At 40.6% G+C, this 18,764-nt stretch overlaps 4 protein-coding genes across 15 annotated transcripts in view; 1 reads left to right on the top strand and 3 right to left on the bottom strand.

Annotated features, from left to right (window-relative positions):
* The window catches only part of LOC128896294 (protein tincar), a 57,819-nt gene extending 47,834 nt beyond the window's left edge, over positions 1–9,985 (bottom strand). For 2 of the 5 annotated variants that reach the window (XM_054159565.1, XM_054159567.1), the window contains exon 1: positions 3,517–4,270. The gene's annotated coding sequence lies outside the window, so the exon portion shown is untranslated. Of the gene's footprint in view, positions 1–3,516; positions 4,271–9,966 lie in introns of those variants that run through there. The other 3 variants (XM_054159566.1, XM_054159568.1, XM_054159569.1) reach the window with 3 other exon arrangements.
* LOC128896308 (tubulin epsilon chain-like) lies at positions 1,989–16,416 on the top strand. 6 transcript variants are annotated; one of them, XM_054159602.1, is made up of 10 exons: positions 1,989–2,121; positions 14,239–14,395; positions 14,536–14,768; positions 14,855–14,970; positions 15,042–15,230; positions 15,285–15,536; positions 15,600–15,746; positions 15,808–15,957; positions 16,028–16,202; positions 16,261–16,416. In XM_054159602.1, exons 2-10 carry the CDS (start codon positions 14,371–14,373, stop codon positions 16,405–16,407), a joined length of 1,434 nt encoding a protein of 477 aa, XP_054015577.1. In that variant the 5' UTR covers positions 1,989–2,121; positions 14,239–14,370; the 3' UTR covers positions 16,408–16,416. The 6 variants fall into 6 exon arrangements, with proteins under 6 accessions (XP_054015577.1, XP_054015573.1, XP_054015574.1 ...); XM_054159598.1 differs by having other exon boundaries at positions 1,990–2,121; positions 15,042–15,536; XM_054159599.1 differs by lacking the exon at positions 1,989–2,121 and adding an exon at positions 5,122–5,815 and having other exon boundaries at positions 15,042–15,536.
* Positions 11,175–14,209, bottom strand: LOC128896311 (nuclear envelope integral membrane protein). 3 transcript variants are annotated; one of them, XM_054159606.1, is made up of 8 exons: positions 13,979–14,195; positions 13,473–13,582; positions 13,024–13,246; positions 12,784–12,950; positions 12,485–12,700; positions 12,272–12,396; positions 11,710–11,871; positions 11,175–11,616 (listed from the first exon to the last, which is right to left on the bottom strand). In XM_054159606.1, the coding sequence occupies exons 1-8, from the start codon at positions 14,070–14,072 to the stop codon at positions 11,496–11,498; spliced, it is 1,218 nt and encodes a 405-aa protein (XP_054015581.1). In that variant the 5' UTR covers positions 14,073–14,195; the 3' UTR covers positions 11,175–11,495. The 3 variants fall into 3 exon arrangements, with proteins under 3 accessions (XP_054015581.1, XP_054015582.1, XP_054015583.1); XM_054159607.1 differs by lacking the exon at positions 11,710–11,871 and having other exon boundaries at positions 13,979–14,209; XM_054159608.1 differs by lacking the exon at positions 13,473–13,582 and having other exon boundaries at positions 13,979–14,119.
* A 13-nt stretch (positions 16,417–16,429) lies between the features above and the next one.
* On the bottom strand, positions 16,430–18,310 carry LOC128896314 (charged multivesicular body protein 5). The gene is made up of 5 exons (XM_054159610.1): positions 18,150–18,310; positions 17,509–18,074; positions 17,103–17,420; positions 16,795–17,022; positions 16,430–16,729 (listed from the first exon to the last, which is right to left on the bottom strand). Exons 2-5 carry the CDS (start codon positions 17,575–17,577, stop codon positions 16,679–16,681), a joined length of 666 nt encoding a protein of 221 aa, XP_054015585.1. The 5' UTR covers positions 17,578–18,074; positions 18,150–18,310; the 3' UTR covers positions 16,430–16,678.
* Positions 18,311–18,764: the final 454 nt, after the last annotated feature.

Here is an 18,764-nt window from a genome sequence, read left to right as displayed (position 1 = left end):
TCCCTGCGAACGACGCAAACTTGTTCCGACGAAAGCAACGAAACGATTACGTACCGCTAAAGTAATCGCGCGAGCCGGATTCTCGGTTGATCGGATTCTCGATATTTCCGCGATTTCGAGATTCGTGAAATTTTCCCGTCTCGATGCAACAGATGCAACAGATGCAACTCGATTATGTCCGGGACACGAGATGATGATCGAGGATCGAGGATCGAGGATTCAAGGGTTAGAATGGCGTTGGACGACGATCGAGTGCAATCGCCGTTTCTTTAAGAATCCTCGACCTATTTCGCATCGGATCCGCGGCCGGCTGACTGCGCACTCGACCACGAAAAAATCGGCTTCCAACGAGCGATCCGCTTGTAATTCATCCGCGAAACCAAACTAATAGCCTAGCAAACAATTCTTTACAGTTGCGAAACGAGTATCGCGCACTCGGAACATTTCTTAGCAACTAGAACGAGAATGAAGGGGGCGGTGGTTGTATAAGTTAGAGAAAACGACCGACGTGAAAACTAATTTCCGGAATCAATAAACAGTATCGCATGACCCGAAAACGACATGCTTCGCGAGCACCAAGCCAGCGAAAAAGAGTTATACGAGGTCGTAACCTACATCCGCTACAGGATACGCGTCAACAAAAGCCGGAAGCTTCCGTGGAATCAGCCACTCGAAATGGTCCTAAATCAAATTTAATTTCGCGTCACGTCCGAGGCCATCGGACACGCTTCGAACCCAATTTGCAAGACCCGCATTCGAACGATCGTTTTTGGCAAATTTCTTGCCAAAGACGTGTCGTGGCACACTTTCGAGAGGCTTTTATCCAACTGTCGATAACTATAGTAACGTTAATAATTACAACAAGTTTCGATTCCGTTTGTCCCGCGAGACGACAAACTCTTATCATTTTCAGCGATAAGGTGGCAGTATATGCGAAGAAAAAGCAAGGGGGAAAACGTGAAAGGAGACCTAGAGCGACTTTTCCTAAGTAACGGTGTAACCTATCAACGAGTCTCTTCCACGACATTCTTTAATATACGCGACCTGCATAGCTGTATTCTTCGAGATAGGGCAAGGGTGGTAAATATCATCAGGTCCGCGAGGAAAGCACCGTCTTCAGCCCTCGTTCAACTCGATACTAGCCTCCGATATCAGAACGAAAGCACGCGTACCGAAAATCGTTCGTTATAGTCCGGTTAACACCGTCCGCTTTTCTCTATTAAAAAAAAAAAAAAAAAGCCGTACCAGCGTTCCGTACAAAATTCAATCTGGATCGTTAAGCGATCGAGTGGATCTCTCGAAACGAAGAGAAATCGTAAATTCCATGGTTAAGGGGACACGAAACCGTGGCGATGACGGGATAAAAGAAACGTCTCGACGTAGATAAATTAACGTAACGTTACGAGAGCTCGTCACGCCAAAGCGTCGTTAGTCGGATTGGATCGCGTGTAGACGCGCGATTCTTGGTCATTCGAACGAATTCTGTGCGAACCGGGACCGGTAATATACGCGCGTGGCACGTGCCAGCAGAAGCAGCAATTATTACGCAACACGGTAAGGATGAATGAGCTAAGAGAAGTTTACGGTATGGTGACTTTCACGAGAGTAAACGGCGGTAATTATCAGTGTTCGATACGGCCGTTACGTCGGCGTTGGCGTCGACGTCGCGTCGTCCGTAAACGCGTAAAGTCAACCGTCTAAACCGACCGATTCGATAGAAATTAATCGATCGTGCAAAAGCGAGCAAAGGTTAATCGAGATTATGAAAATCTGTTTACAAGGAATCCGTATAAAAAGAGTAAACACCGTATGTTTTCGTTTCTCGTAGGCGAAGGTGTCGGTTACGCAACACGGAATTTTAGTAAACGGTTTTCGTATGTAACCTCAAACTAATCCAGTTTACAACGAGAGAACTTACAATGTACCTTAATCTAATACAGACGGCAAATACGATGGGGAAGTTGCAAGCGACGGATTTATGATTAAATCGTCCACGGTCGTGCGGGAATAAGTCGCGCGCGTCGCTCTACCATCTTTTCTGGATAAATATAAATACAAGTTGGCCTTACGAACATTTTTTAAGGCGTCCAGCATAAATTCTTGAGCCACGTTTCGTACAAGGTAGGGACACCCATGGATATCGCGAACCATGAATATGATAATATACTTTGCACTATGCGAATGCACGCGCTTAACACTTTATCTTCTACCGGGCTATTTAGAAACAGCCTTTAATTTAAAAAGAATTTTCTACAGTAGAATATGCCAATCTAGGCTAACAATAATTCCTCCAGCATCCATTAACCATGAACACAGTAAATAAATTCAAAAAACCTTGATACTGGAATCAAAAAGCCTATAAATAGGCTCCCGGTAAATAAAGTGTTAAGCAGCGCGGAACCGCAGCTGATATAATACTACTTTTTAAAATAATTAACAGTCAAATTGTATGTCCCAGGATGCTAGAGGATGCTAGAACTTTTGAATTTCGATATTCCAAATAGACGACTTCGTAGCAGTGATATTTTCCACATTAACCCATACCGTACCTCGGTAGCGAAACAAAATTGTGTCACAAGAATGTGTGCGATGGCTAAACAGCCTTAGTATGTCGATCGATCTCTTTCATGGCTCACCTTTAGTTTTTAAAATATCGATAGTCGCAATTTTACAGACGCGAAATCAAGGTTGAACACTTTTACATCATAGTGACACCGTATTCGTCTCCATCTTCTGTTTTTATTTTTTCTTGCGGTCATGTTATCACATTGTACTTGATATCAACAATCGAATCCGGCCAATTGACCTTACGGTTTGTTTACCTGAATTAGCAAACGTTCTCGGCGTGCGGTATACGCGTACGTGTATATTCGTAGAAGCAAACAATAGGTGTCGTTATGTATCATTTGAAAATTCTTACGTTACTTTTATACGTATCGCGACATCGATATCGACTCGATGGAAGAGCAAAGTAGCGCTATTTGATCCTTCCTCGGACAAAGCGTTTTCTCCCGCAGCACTCGATCGACTCCTTGCTACTTTACACCCGCAACGTTCTACAGGATCTAATCTCGAGCTATCGATCTTAATTATGCGCCCAGTTTTACGATACTCGAGTCCCGTACTCGAGTCACGATCGCGGCATTTTGTTTCGTGAAAAATAGAGCGGCTTACAAGTTCTATGTAATCGCTGTCGCGCTAACATTTGCCAACATTGCCAACATTGCCAACATTGCCAACACTGCCTCTTCGTCGATTACGTATCCGTGTACTCTACGTTCTCGCATTTCTTACGCTTCGAGTGTACGTCGATCTCGATATTCGACTCGCGTACCTTACCGTCTAGCTGTATTGGAAATTCGATGCATCGAGAACCAAGGGCTCGTAAGGAGCTTGTTTCGTCTTTGCGATTCGACGATATAGAAATTGCCCGTACTCGCGAATACGTTTAAGCGTGGTTTACGTACTCGGCCCTTTGGCATCGCGACTCGTCGATTATAACAAATAATGGCTTACCTTTCCGCAGCCAATCCTGAGCTCAGCTTTGGCGGCTTTCGGTGCTCATAGGTGCCTCGAGTAAAGTCAAATTCGCGAAACTACAGCATACTAACACTCGCGATAACACTAATTCGTACAGAGTTTTACATTCTCACCAGATGCTTTCGGTCTATTTACAAAAACGACTGATCAACAACTCGACACGGCACTACTGGAAGGTACACAACGGAGTACTACGTTTACTATTTACGTTGCTCGAATTCGCACTTGTACATCGGCACCACCGGCGACTAGCGAACGCGACACAGATTTCCCATGTCCTTGACACGTAGTTTGATCGATCATGTTCGGTTATTACGAGAAACTTTCAACGTTGGGAACGATTGCTGCACGTTTCACTAGCATGCACTGTCAATCGTGCTCTATCCCGAAAGCTTCCACGATTCGGAGCAACGAGGTACGGGTATTTTCGATCGAGATTCTGTCAACGAGAAAACTGTTTGTCCGGGCCAAGTATTCACGGAACACTCGCGACGAGCACCGTCTCGAACAAAAAAGGATTCGGAGCGAAAAGGGCCAAGGATTACGATACGACACAACGCGACGCGACGCGACGGGACACTCTCAACGTCCGCGCTCGCTCTGAGCAACCCGGCGACTCGTACCGAATGTAGCGCGCATCTGCGTCGCGCACGCGACCCTCTGATTGGTTTCTCCCACCTTTCCTACCCCGCCATCGTTTGCCGAGCTACAGAACTTCTCCTCGCACCCTGACAACCACCGCTTCAACTATTTTATCGACTTTCTTTTCCTTAGTTTTTATTTCACGGATAACAAGGGGATCTACGTATAATCGAATTGCTTAGAAACCCACCGGTCGGCGGTGGTTCAGACCTGCTTTCAATTTATTATAGTACCATCCGTTCGCGGCGTCTTCCGTTGCGTCGTGTCGCGCTAACGCCACATATACGACAATTTTTATTTCTATCAAAATTACGAGTAACGTATCAATCTAACCACTTTGCATATATAATACCTGTTATGCGTATCACGTTTTTTCGATAGTCTACAATGTAGACTCTACATGTACGCCAACTTCTATAGAAATCGGTATGATTTAATTGAAGGACGTTCTTTGTAAACCCCTATCGATATACAGGGTGTCCGGAAAGTCGGGGAGGAGCCGGAAATGGGGGGTAGCTGAGTCGATTCTGAACGACAATTTCCTTTGCAAAAATGTCGGATGGGGCTTCGTTAAGGAGATATTAACCGAAAACCCCGACCAATCAGAGCGCGTGTAGACCGTTGGAGCGGCCGCGGTAGCGAAGGCTACGCGCTAGGCGGCAGCGTCAATGTCCTTCGATGCACGTCGAGTCTCTTGTTCGCGTACAAGCGCGGCCGCCAGCGCGTAGCCTTCGCTACCGCGGCCGCTCCAACGGTCTACGCGCGCTCTGATTGGTCGAGGTTTTCTCTTAATATCTCCTTAACGAAGCCTCTTCCGACATTTTTGCAAAGGAAATTGTTGTTCAGAATCGTCTCAGCTACCCCCCCCTTTCCGGCTCCTCCCCGACTTTTGGGACACCCTGTACATACATTACACGTACATATAGCGACGGTATCTGCTTTTGAAAAGTCCAAGCTGTTCTTGATCTGTTGCCGTGCGTACTTTTTTTTTCATGACAATTGCATACTCTGGTTTAGTACACTTGTATCAGGCGAAGAAGCGCAAGTAGGTAATTAAGTACAGAGCAGCATTCAAAGCATACAAAGTGCAGCCTATTGTACCGCGAATATAGCATATAAATGCATAGCTACAATAGGTACAGAAACGACCGGTTTTACCATGTTTACGTTCATCGAACAATACGGTTGGGATTTACAACGGTATCGCCGTAATCTCGTATTCGCGAATAAAAACCAACAGTTGCTCGGTTACGTTCTCGATAACGCTGTAACTTCCGCACCTCGTTACTTTTATCGACATCATTTTTTTCGATCGACTGTTTTACAATTACACGTTCAGGGATTTCAATGATCGTTGGTTGGTGTACGGCTGAAATACGAAGCATTGCGGCACACGCGAGTGGAAAATGGCGTAATCGCGGCGGTGAACTACTCGACTAGACGGTGAAGCATCGTCGCAAACTTTTTCAATTTACGAGTTCTCGACATGGTGGCACTAAAACAAACGGCGCTTAGTTCGAACGCAAACGTGTTCGTTCTTTTCCTGCGTCCGACCAACGCACGCACTCGTCCGTTTTAATAGAAACGAGTCTTCCGAACGAAAGCAAACTTAAACGCATCGACGTTGAACAAGGTAAGCGTCCGACTATTAGCATTCGTTGTTCATTCTTCGAGTGTTGGGCTTTTGAAAAAGAATGCGACCTGATTCGTAACGGATACAGCGAACTCGGTTACGTTCCACGAACGTTTTAGCAAAATTACTCTCGGTTGCTGTTCTAAATGACGCAACGCGAGTAGTACGGTTGAGTATAAAGTGCCGGCACTTGTCGTCGAGACTCACTCTTGCAGAATGGATCGCGGCAAGAGGAAAAATTGCGTGCCGTGCGTAGCGGTCGATGGATAAATGACTCGTCGTGCTCTTCTTTATTCCTGTTTCCCTCCCATTTGCGTGCCGCCGCTTTCTTTTTCTCCTTTCAGCGGTTCTTAATGGTCCTGTTAACAGTCGCGTAATGTCGAGAGATTTCGTTTGCGCGCATACTTGTTCGATGCTAATTGAAAATTAAATCTCTCTCTAACGCTACGATGACTTCCGTCTAATTCGATTCTTGACTCGATTACCGTTACTCGACCGAACCCATGGATACGCGTACGTCTGTACGGATACGGGTAACCGACAGTCGCGCTCCTATCCAAAATCAGACTGTATTATATCAGCGTGTCCTGTGCAGCGCGCGTGTATTCTACGTCCTTGGTTCATTAACACCAGACAGGAGAGAAGCCGGGTCAGATGGCGAACCCGATAACATACACGCGCCGTCGCACAGAATTTCCAATTGGAAATGGTACGGACCCCTGTAGAAATCGAGCTGCGCTCGTTTAATATGTATTTTTATTTTTTTAATGCGTCCAAATATTTCATGTTATTTAATGTAATGCTGCAAAAGGTATTCGCAACAAAATTGAAACGTTTCTCGAATCCTTTACTAAACGGATGAAACTGTGTTCCGTGAGTGTGCGAGGATTCATTCGAGTATCGAGTATCGATTAAATTCTTGGAAATACTGCACCCTTTTCCAGTACACCGTGGAAGAACGTTCCGATCGAGCTTCGACCAACCCGTTATTAAATCATCCCCGAAAGCGTGCATTTACCCGTAGGGTATCTATTTCTAATAACGTTTACCCTGGCTTACTTTGCCAGCTAGCCCTCCCTCCCTTCCTTCCTGTAATCGACGGTCTCTCCGACAAAGTCGCAAACTCGACCTCGTCCAAACGATACCGAGACTTTGGACGATGAAACGTTACGCGTTCGAGTAACGTAACAATTAAACGTTTGGTCGCTACTTAATGCAAAGAACAACAAGACATTTACACAACGACGTAGGAAACTTGTACCTCGACGATAAAGTACGAAACGAGTTAAGTTTATCCCTCTGGGAAACATCGAAGCTTCGAGAGAGTAAGTAGAAACGGTGAAACGCGAGGAGGAAACTCGTAGCTAAGAAAGAAGGCTATAGCGGCAGTCCGTTGACGCGGAATTTCAGAGGACCTCTGAAAATTCCAGGATCACGGCTGAACGCCATTACTCGAAGGAAAGGAAGTAATTGTGTGGTAATGAGGGTCAGAGTCGTGAGAGACTCTTGGTTGCGAGTCCGTGGCAAGATCGGTGACCTTTAACCTCACCTCTCCTCTCCTCACCTCTCCTCTCCTCTCCTCTCCTCTCTCTCACAGGCACACGCACACGCACACGCACAGGTTGTTCCCAAGTTCCCATCGTACCTCGAAACGAGAGGATCGAGAGGACCTCGATCGAACGGCTTCTCCCGCGATGACAAATTGCATCGATCTGCTGACTGCTTTGTTCTGTCTCTACCAACGATTATCCGTCTTGATATGGATTTGCATGAATCGAGTTTCCGTAGGTCACGATCCGAGAAAGCGTGATCTTTATTCACGGTTTCTTGTGGGCACCGTCGAGTGGAGATACGAAGCTGAAAATATATGAACACGGTGGCTACGACGAGTTACCCTTTCTATCGAGGCTCGAGTTCAACGTTCGACAACCTCCAGCGTTTCGGATCTACGTACATTCAAATATCGTTTAATGTTTCGCAAGCATATATTCCCATCTTTATGAAACAGATCCGCTATATTTCGCATACGATGCGAGAGCAGGTAGTTGGCAAGGGTGACTGGTCAAAGAGCTGCATTATTTACTTTTCTGGCTATTAATGTTTCAAAGTTCGATGCAATCGTCGTTGGTCCCGAAGGGAGAGCGGTCGGTTGATTGGCACAAAGGTCCTTTTTTAATGCTATTACCATTCCACCGATGTAGGTGATGGGTATGATCTACGATTGGGGTATATCCAATTGACATCGACAAACGTAAACTGCCACTCCGCAAAGGTATCGTCGATAACGTTTCTGTACAAGATTGAAAAGGAGACTAAATTCGCTACGTTCACGTGGTCTTCCTTGTTATTGTCATTTTCAGGATATCTGGTGACGTTAATAGAATTCCACGATGAAAACGTATTCCGAGACGGAGTTCAGTTCGCTTCTCCGGCTGCGCAACAATAGAACGAGTAAAATCGATCGTGCTTACGCGAATTATTAAAAGTGGCGCTAGAAACGAATGCGAATCCTTTGTTGCTCGTAATAGCTTACCTATCCCAACGAACGGGACGATTTGCAAAAGTATAACGGCTGCGAGAATTTAAGAAAAGTATCCGATGAAATTGCACGAGATTCTAAATCGACTCGAAAGAGACGTCAATTCGAAAAGGCCGTCGACAATGCAGCTGACCGATGCGACGCGACGCGACGCGACGCGACGACGAGATTGCCGAATTAGTCGATTTAAAAGGCTGCAGTGGCTATTTCGTAGCAACCAGCAAAGAACGACCGATACCCGAACAACTAGTCGGCAGATGGCACGCGCTGGGGTCTTGGCCAGACCCTTCCGGTCCCTCGAGAGGTCTCTCGAGGGCCCAGCTTTCTTTCTTTGGGGGGTCGCGCGCGATTATGATCGGTTAAGCCACACGCTCGCACCGGTCGACTCTATCGGAAATTCGGAATCGCGTTTAAATGACACAAACTTTGACAAACGCGGATATACGACGATTAAACTACTAATAAAAACCAGCGTTCCTCGATTAGGAACAAATCTTGAAAGAAATTAGTAATTATCTTTCACAAGCCGGTTCAACAACAGTTCGTAGGAGAAACGAAGGTTACGCTCACGGTCTGTAACGCGGTTGGCTGAATCTACCGATGCACTCGCCCGTATAATTGGATGCACAGCGTCGGTTGTTTGAAACGCGTAGCGCGAACAAGAAACTTGGACACGGAGACCTACGTCGTTTCGCTGCTGGGTCAGCCAATTTCCCATCTCTTATTCTCTCGTCGCTATGAATCACCGTCGCTTGGAAGAAAATATTCTTTCCGCGAAGGAACGCGTGTTCCTTTTCCTTCGGTCGTTCGCAACCTCCACCCTTCTTTCCATCTTCCTTTTCGTCCGAGATTAAAAGCGAAGATTTCGCGTATAAAGTAACGTCGACGTTAATGGTAAGACGATAACGAGGTAAGGAACAACGTAAATGCAATCGCTTTTGCATAGGGTGAAATATTCGTTGAAAATTTTACCGTCGTCAAGATTCCTGGCGAACGCGTTAGTGCGATGGATTTTTCGATACGTAAGAAAATAATCTCGATCCGTCAACCGGCAAAGCTCGAGATTTCTGGTAAAGAATCGCGAACGAGATCGGATCCACCGCTCTCCTTGTTTCTGTCGCTTCGGAGAGCAGGTGCGCCATGCATCACGGAAAACCAGTCTTTTTCTTATTGATCTTGCTTCTGCCCTTTGGACCGCCACCAATCCCACCTGCCGATCACGTGGCTTCCTCGGGCCGCTCGACCGAGCGCACAATTTACTTCTCGATATAGCACGCTCTTACAAAATATTCTCGTACAATTTTCGATAAATTGTCGGGTCGGAATGCGCTTAGATGAAATCTTTGGAATACGTATTTACAAACGTAAATGTCGAAAGTGCTTTTACCGAAACTCCAAAGTCAAAGTCGGAGCGAACAAGAGTCGCCGTTAGACAGCTGTTGCAAGCTACGTTAACTTTTTGTTTCTCAAAGTGAAAAACGACCATCTATCGTTCTGGAATATTAATTACAGAGTTTGATCAATTTTCGAGAAGGTGATGTTCGTTCGAAACGCTAGCTAATTAAATTCTAAGGAAGATTCAGCTGCCGAAAGGAAAGGCAAAACTTGTTACCGTTTGTGCGCGAACGTGGTTCGTAATCCGTGGACGTTCCTTGGCAATTTGTAATCCAATATGATCAATCGAGCGAATGCACCGAAGCCGCATGCATACGCGTCGATCGTCGATGCTCAAGTCGAAGCTTTTTGCAAGGTGTCCGATTGAGGACCACCTGTCGGTGTTGTTTGCCGGCTGATGACAATTTGCCGAACATCGGAGAAAGCAAACGCGTACGTACGCACTGGCTGGTCGAGAGTCTGCGCACGGCGTTAATAGTGATTCGAGGCGTGTCTTGCCGTTAAATGAAATGCCAAGTATGCGAACCTCTTATCTACGCGGGTGCAGAGCAATTGCATCTCCGAACCCAAAGTCTCCTCCATCCGAATCGCTGAGTTTCAGACATTCTATAGCCGGTAGGTGGACAACTTGACCGTGTCTCTTGGACGGTACGAACTCTTCTCTTGAATCTCTAGCTTCTAACGATGGCTGAAATAAGAAAGATGTCGTATATGTAGAGAATTGTTCGGCAGGTAGTAGAGCGTGTTGATAAAACGACCAACGAGGGCAGACTAGCGACCGAGTGGTATGACAAAATGTTGCGAAAAGCAAAAGCGTAGATGCACGCGTTCCGTGATTTTCCAGGACGAGCAAGTTGTTTGCGGGGGAAGTAATAACCCTGCTGGTGTGCTTGCGGAAAGCAGCCCAACCAAAATGGAAAGAAAGCGGAAAACGGGAAGCGGAAAGCGGAAAGCGGAAAGCTCCAAGGAAAACAAACGAACGGTCGTTGCTCGTGCGACAAACACTGTCCTGCTTCTATTCTGTACATCCACCAGGAAGAGGAGAAAAGGGTAAAAGGGACTCCCGATGATTACTGCTGACCCACATCCTGTTCCTTGAACAAAGCTTTCGCTTTTTCTCGCTTATCTCGCGGTGGAAAGTTTGCGAAAAAAGGGTCTTCGTGCGACGCGACGTTTCTACCCGTTGGCACGAAAACGTCTCGTCTGGGATGTAGTTGCGAGAAGTAAACGAGAACGTGTGTTCGAACGTATTCCTATCTGCGAACAATGACGAATCTGTCAATTCATTCCTTTCCTGCTATGAAACATTAATTAATTAATGGAAATTTTATTTTCTCCGAGTCTTATTCCTGAAATCTTATTCCTGAAAATATAATTGGAGCTGCGTTTGCGATGCATCATCAAGAATAAGATAGCAACAAACTGTGAGCCCAATCAACGACTATTTAATTTGCGGCTGTTCTCGTTTATCGATCGAAATTGTTTATCGTATACACTAAATACTTTCGATGCTAAACAGCGTTAGCAACGAGAATTACACTCAACAATTTTATTTTTCAAAAGACATTCAACACGTTAACATAGTAATAATTATCCTGATTAAAGACACAATGATCATTTACAATAAAGTAATGAAAATGCACTAGACGCCGTTGCGTGTATGCATGTATTCCGTGGTAAAACGTGGTACTCGAATTTGTATTTGTCGATATAGGTTTTACGCGAATATGTTCTACGGAAATTTCGTCAGTAATCATCTTCGTCGTCCGTATATTCGCACTCCTCTATAATTCTTGTGATCTCGGCATCGTGGTCTCGCGACTCGTCATCCGACAAATGCGATTCACCTTCCATAAACTTGGCAAACCTAAAAATACGTGCATTTCAGTTAAGATGCGCGTAACGAGCATGTTCGATTGTAACTTGTTCTTCGGCTCGTAAAATATTTCTATACAAAAACCTTATGGGATCCTTTAATCTTAGAACTGTTTTCCACGGATTACATTCGGGACTAGAACAATATCCTTTCAGCTCGTTTAACGCTTTATTAGTTTCCCTTATACCTTCTTTACGATATTGATCCTCGGTTAATAACTTTCTCCTTTCAGGAAACATATTCTTCCTGATTTCAAACAGGTACACATACATTCATACATACGTATAAATACGCGTCCGATTTTTCAAACTACTACTACTACTACTACTACTACTACTACTAACTACATACATCTATGTATAATATAAATAAATCCAATTTACTTTATTATCACAAATACAAAGTATAAGAAATAAGAATATTATTACAGTTTATAATAATGAATTTTTAATTAATGATATTTAAACAATGTTTACGCAACAAACATTAAACTGTTTAAAAAGAATACAAACGATAAATCAAAAGAAGGAACATTGATCCCGTTAGTTTTGTTCGGTAGAAACTTATTTTTCTTTGCTATTAATCCTCTCGCAACATTTTTTTCGCAAACTTAACGATGTTAATACTGTCGATGAACCAAACTTACCAGTAATTCTTTCCTTTCCGAATTAAAATAATTGGAAAATTATAAAGGAGAACCATTACGATACAACAGAAAAACGATGCTTCGCGAAAGTAACTGCTATAATAAATCGCAATCAATCCCCCTATCTAAATAAACAGATGAAACCACGGATTAAATTGCGTTTCAGAAACTGCATCGTTAGCTTTATCTAATACACGCACAAGTTGTACAGACCTGGAGAAACCATTCGATAAGTTTTTTCGTTCTTGGGTTTGTGACAGGACCGAAACGATAGCAAATAACAAAGCTTATAAGGGATGTTCCTAAGATGTACCATACGACGTATTCTTTGTATTGTACTGCGATCAAATGTGCATTTTCCCATAATCCTTGTAGAAGATAAAAACTCATCGTCCAACCAGTGGCAACCATCAAATACATAACTTTACCCTTCAATTATATCTATGTATTAACCATACGAAAAGAAATCATTTAAAGTAGGTATTCAGAAAATTGTTAACGAGATAATTTACCCTTGGTAATAATTTGCTAGCAAAATATACTAATATTATAATCGACGTAGTGATCCCAAGCATTATACCGCTTAAATAATAAAATAATGGATTTCCGCTTAATTTGTACGCGTTCCAATATATCGTGATCCCTAGGATCGTTAACATTAATTTCCATATGTCGACACCTATTAACATGAAAACGAGCATTTAAAAGTCTCGTAGTAAACTTGCAATAAATTAGTTTCTCTGTACACTCACGTGTCTGTGTCATGCTCATTGTATATTTATGTACATGAGAAGGATACACGTACACGCCCACGCACATATCCTCGAATGGATTGATTTTCAATTTGTTACTCCTTTTTGTACCGAACAAATTAAAACGCCAGGATCGCTGATTATCGTCGTGTTTTTCTACAACTTCTTGTTGATTTTTACCATCGTAAAGATCATAATTATCTATGTTTATGTTTAAATGCATCTACAATTTGATAAAATGCTATCGTTACGATGCTATATAAATTTATCTATGGATTATAGATTAATTTCAAAGTGTTATTTCGATGTCTTGAGACAAAAAGGCGTATCCCAATTTTTCTCAACTTATATCTATACATTTCGGAGCAACTGGGACTACGTTTTACATATTTCAAACAAATAAGCACTCGAAATATGTCTTTTTGGCTTAGGACGGTAGTATTCCTTACGGTTAAACTTCTCCATAAATGTATCACATATTTTGTATTGGCACTGTGGCAAAATATTTGTAATCCAGGTTTGTCATTTGTAACAACATCTCCTGGTTTTAAAAAGTGTACTGGAAGACATCAAGAAAAAAAAATAAATTCAGCATATTTTCACTAGAAAATATTTCTAACAACAAGAGAAGGATGCAACGTATGCTTGCGATATTCTTATCGATAATATTATACTTAACTTTATGATTAATAACATCAATCTTCATAATAAATTTTATAATAAGTACTATTGTGTTATCAAGTAAATGGATTTTATAATGCTAAAGAATATTAATTGTAAAATAAGAGTTCTTAAAGGATATTGAACTTAATTGTCTTAGAAACATCGTATCATAATTAAAGAAACGTTATGATACGCGATAAATGATATTTCCTTTCTGTTAAGCTTATACTTTTTAACAATATTTATATCGGCATATGTACTGTAACAAAATGTATAGGTTAGAATTACTTACTCGATTCCGAAGTCGATGCAGATTCCGTAAGAAAATAATTGAGGAAAAGTAAACATGTAATTACACTAAATGACTGAACTATTCTATAGCCCATTTTGTTAATCTTATAAATACCGATTACTCTAATCTTTCGTTTAATTTAGAAACTTATATATATATACACATAGAACACACATGACTACGACATTGTGAATGTAGTGTTGCATCATTTGAAATTCGAGCTTCGAGATACAGCTGTTAGTTATGTTTGTTACTTTCAGTTCCAAACTTCGCAGGACAAACTGAAAAATAGCGGGAGTCTATCAGTAATTCAAAATTACATTTTAACCTAGTAAATATTAAAATACGCAAATAGTATCGAAAACATTAGTGGTCCAGACATTTAAACACTTATGAGCCAATTTATCACGGTACAAGGTACGTTTATTTTATATTTACAGTAATCTCGTCGCATAAATATTTGTAAATTACTCCTTTTATGTATACAATTACGATTAAACAAATGGATTTGAAATATATATTTTGGTATAAATTACATCTGTCTTTACGAATTGTAGTTGGACAATGCGGGAATCAAATCGGTTCAGCATTTTGGCCTTTGGTATTACACGAGTATGGTATACAATCAACGAATACTCCCGTGAATTTACTGAAAACACAACGTACCCATAGTAAAACTACAAATGATTTATGCAATGCGTTTCATAGTTTTTTTTCTATACCTGATAATTCGCATGATAAGTGCTTTAAAACTATAACTGATTTAAAAAAAGCTAAAGTTAAAGCTAGGGTATGTTTACTTTTTGATTGCTTGCTACACAAGAATCAACTACAATATATAAATTAATAAGTTTCCATGAATTTCTTGTCATCTAGGCAATCCTAATAGATATGGAAGATAGCGTTATAGCAGGATTAAAGAAAGGTCCGTTAAACAATTTATTCGATGAAACTTGTATTGTAACAAATTATCCAGGATCTGGGAATAATTGGTAATCGGTTGTTTAGGTTTCAATTACTACTGCAATTTTTAATAAAAAACATTCACGAATGTAATTTTTAGGGCTGTAGGTTATTATACTCATGGTACAGAATATCATGATAAATTAGAGGATAGCATTAGGCGCACAGTAGAAAAATGTTGTCGACTACATGGCTTTCTATTTATGCATTCCCTTGGAGGTGGTACTGGTTCTGGATTAGGAACAGCTACCTTAAAATTGATAGCTGACCTCTATCCTAATGTGGACAGGTACTTTTACAAAATAAAAATCTACATGCTTTTCTTACATTTAGCATTTTTCAGATTAGTATCTTGCATATATCCAACAATTATGCAAGACGTTGTTACAGCTCCATATAATGCATTATTAGCGACGCGCGAACTTATGGAACACGCAACGTGCGTATTTCCAATTGAAAATACATCGCTTTTAGACATATGTGCCTCACAATTAAATAAGAAAGAGAATATGGATCAGATAAATTACAATGTATCGTGCAAACCGTTTCAAGATATGAACAGTATCGTTGTGAATATGCTTCTTCATTTAACTAGGTAATCAATGGCTCGAAGAAAAATATTAATTTGCGACTAAAGATAACCGATTATTTTCTTTAGCGGATCTAGATTTCCTGGTGTTTTAAATATGGATATGAATGAAATAGCAACGAATCTTGTAGCATATCCGAAGCTACAGTATATATTTAGCAGCGTTAGTCCGGTAGCTTTAACCGCACCAACGATATATACTATGCAAGGGACAAAGTATGTATCAACCTTAAATGTTATTACATTTGATAATGAAACCCTTATTTATAATTTTAAGATTGCAAGATGAATTGTTTGTCAATGCATGGTCACGAAAGAATCAGTTGATTAAAGTTGATCCGCTACGGTCAAGTTCTGTAATTCTAAGTGCCGCACATATCGCAAGAGGAAATTGTTCTATGACCGATTTACAACGAAATATTGAAAGGTATGTTTTGCCGTGTTATCGGCTTCTGAATTTGATAATTAACAGTGCATAATTACATTTACCTTCTTAGGTTTCAAGACAAATTCAAGTTCACGGAATGGAGCAGAGAAGCTATGAAATTAGGTTTGTGTTCCATACCTCCAGCTGGACACTCAGCCTCTGTGTTATGTCTCTTAAACTCAACTGCGATGTCATCATTGTTTAAAAATATTATAAATCAATTTACTACATTATATAAGAGAAAGGTAACAATGTATAATATGCATACCTCCTAAAGCAGAAAATAATAAGATTACATTACAGGCACATGTGCATCACTACACGAAAGTTCAGGGTTTCGAAGAAACATATTTTACCGACAGTAAGGAGACAATTACAAATTTAGTGGCACAATATGCAGAATTACAAAATAGAAATCAAATAGATATTTCTCGGCTGAAGATAATTTAATCTCGATTCCATGATGCATTACTAAACTCGTAATAAGAAAAATTTATTTTGTTAATTTGATTTATATATATTTACAACGTAAAACTTAATAAAAATAACTTGTAATAACACAGTTATGTTAGATAATCGAAACAGTTAGAATAGTTGAGAGGCTGCCTATATGTGTGTTTTGTAAAAAAGCATTCCAAAGTCCTTAAAGGACCTAACATCTTTGGGCATATCGGTAAATATTGTTCATTTTTATTTGTATAATACTTTGTTTAATATTGTTTTAACTGGCAGGTATTTGCGGTAAGCCAAATTCGTCGACTAAGACACCATCCTGAAAGAAATTTGAAGGTGAAAATAAATGTACGAACACTGTTTAGGTTAGAGTTAAGTACAAACCTTATTCCTCACAGAATCTGTGCCAGGTTCCTTGTTAGGGGCGCTAGGTGCTTTTATAGCATCATCCAAATAGCTGGCATCCTCGTCTATAGCTAAATCATCTCCAAGGGCTTCTAATTCGGCAGCTAATTCATCCTCGTCTATGTCAGGCATACCATAACTGCGACCCATTGCTTCTTGTACTTCGTCTGCTTGCTCCAACATGTCTGCCAAATCATCTTGAAGATCCTACATAATGTATTATCAATCGGTACAAAATTATAAAATAAAATAATATCACAATGAAAGAACAATTTCTTTGTAAATACCTCGATTTGATCTATATTGATATTTTTGAATTCCTTCTGCATCTGTTTAACTCCTTCTTTCATAGTGATTACAGTTGTCTGAGTGTCTTTTAACGTTTGAGTAGCATAATTTGCTTGTTCCATGTTAAATGCTTGTTGACGCAAATTATCTACCTGAGCTTCATACATTTTTCGTTGTTTTAGAACTCGTAAAGCTTTAGCCTTTATAGCATTTTTTGCTGGACCTTCTCTCATTTTAACCATTTGATCTTTGTATTTCTTTAATTCCGCGTCTAATTTTGCTATCTTTTTTTCAGCAGAATCTGCTCTACTGTCAACCTACGAAAAACATTGAATGTATATACGTCTTGAATTATGTGAATTATAACATAACCTTCTTCGTATTATGTCAAAAAGGAATTCTTACCCCAGCGATACAATCGGTAATACTCGCAGGCGGTTCTTTAGGCTTAGCCCGTCCGAAAAGCCTATTCATTTTGCCGAATTAAGAAACAATAAGAGAGGGAACGATACTTTTAATTGTTATTTGCTTCCGCCTAAAACGTCAAACTTACAGCCCACAGATCATTACTGATTCATCATTTTCAAGTAGCACCTAGCGATTGAACATAATTCCCACTTCTGCCGCTAGATGGTGAGTGGTTTCTGGCTCCACCTCCTGTACCCGCAACTACAGGGACACACACACACACACTATGGACTATACAGATACGCAATTACTTAAAAATTTGGTATCATTGAAAAATAATACTTAAAACAATACTTAGATTACACATTTTCGTGCTTCGATTAAAAAGTTGAAACAAATATTTACAATAGAAATAACTTAAACCGGATAAAACCATTTCTAATCGTTAATATATAAAAACATTATTCCGAGTGTACAAATTTATACGATGTGCTACAATTAAAACTGTTTTAATTTACAGATTTATATTTTTCTGTCTTTTAATCTTCCGACTCGTTCAGGGGCTGAAATAAAATTGTATCAGTATAAAATTATATTTATGCAATATTTTAAATGAATACAAAGTAAAAACTTATTACCTTTCTACGACGTTTTTTTGCGGTATCAATTTGCGGATCATTTTCATCAATTTTCCTTTTTAGTAGACCCTATTCTACTCCGTCTAACATGAGGAGTCACAGGATGTACTGGTTTATTAATTATACAACCACTGCAATCTTCCTCTGTAAATAAAAATATATTCGTTGAATCGAATATCATTCATACAAAATGAAATATCAATAATTTATTGAGTATGATTTTAAGTATTTATTGCAATCTCTGTTTTTTAGCGACAATGTTACCACGACTAGATTTAAGTAATAAAATAATTTCCCTATTTCCTATGTTTTACGTTCTCTGTTCGTATGATTTATTTAATTCGCATTTTCGTCTCAACACTTTACCAACCGGTAGCCGATTAATCGGCTTTTTGTCCTCAACGCTCACCGACCATTCGCCGACCGGTAAATATTTAATCGGATACTATGGTAACTAGCAAGTGCTTGTTACTTTAAATCGAGACACTAGTCGTTATAATATAACGGTTATATGGATTATGATATGTTATACAGGGTGTCCCAAAACTCGGGGAGGAGCCGGAAATGGGGGGTAGCTGAGACGATTCTGAACAACAATTTCCTTTGCAAAAATGT

The sequence above is a fragment of the Hylaeus anthracinus genome, unplaced genomic scaffold (assembly GCF_026225885.1).
Source record: "Hylaeus anthracinus isolate JK02 unplaced genomic scaffold, UHH_iyHylAnth1.0_haploid 0, whole genome shotgun sequence".
NCBI lineage: Eukaryota > Metazoa > Arthropoda > Insecta > Hymenoptera > Colletidae > Hylaeus > Hylaeus anthracinus.
This window is presented reverse-complemented; position numbering and strand designations above follow the sequence as displayed.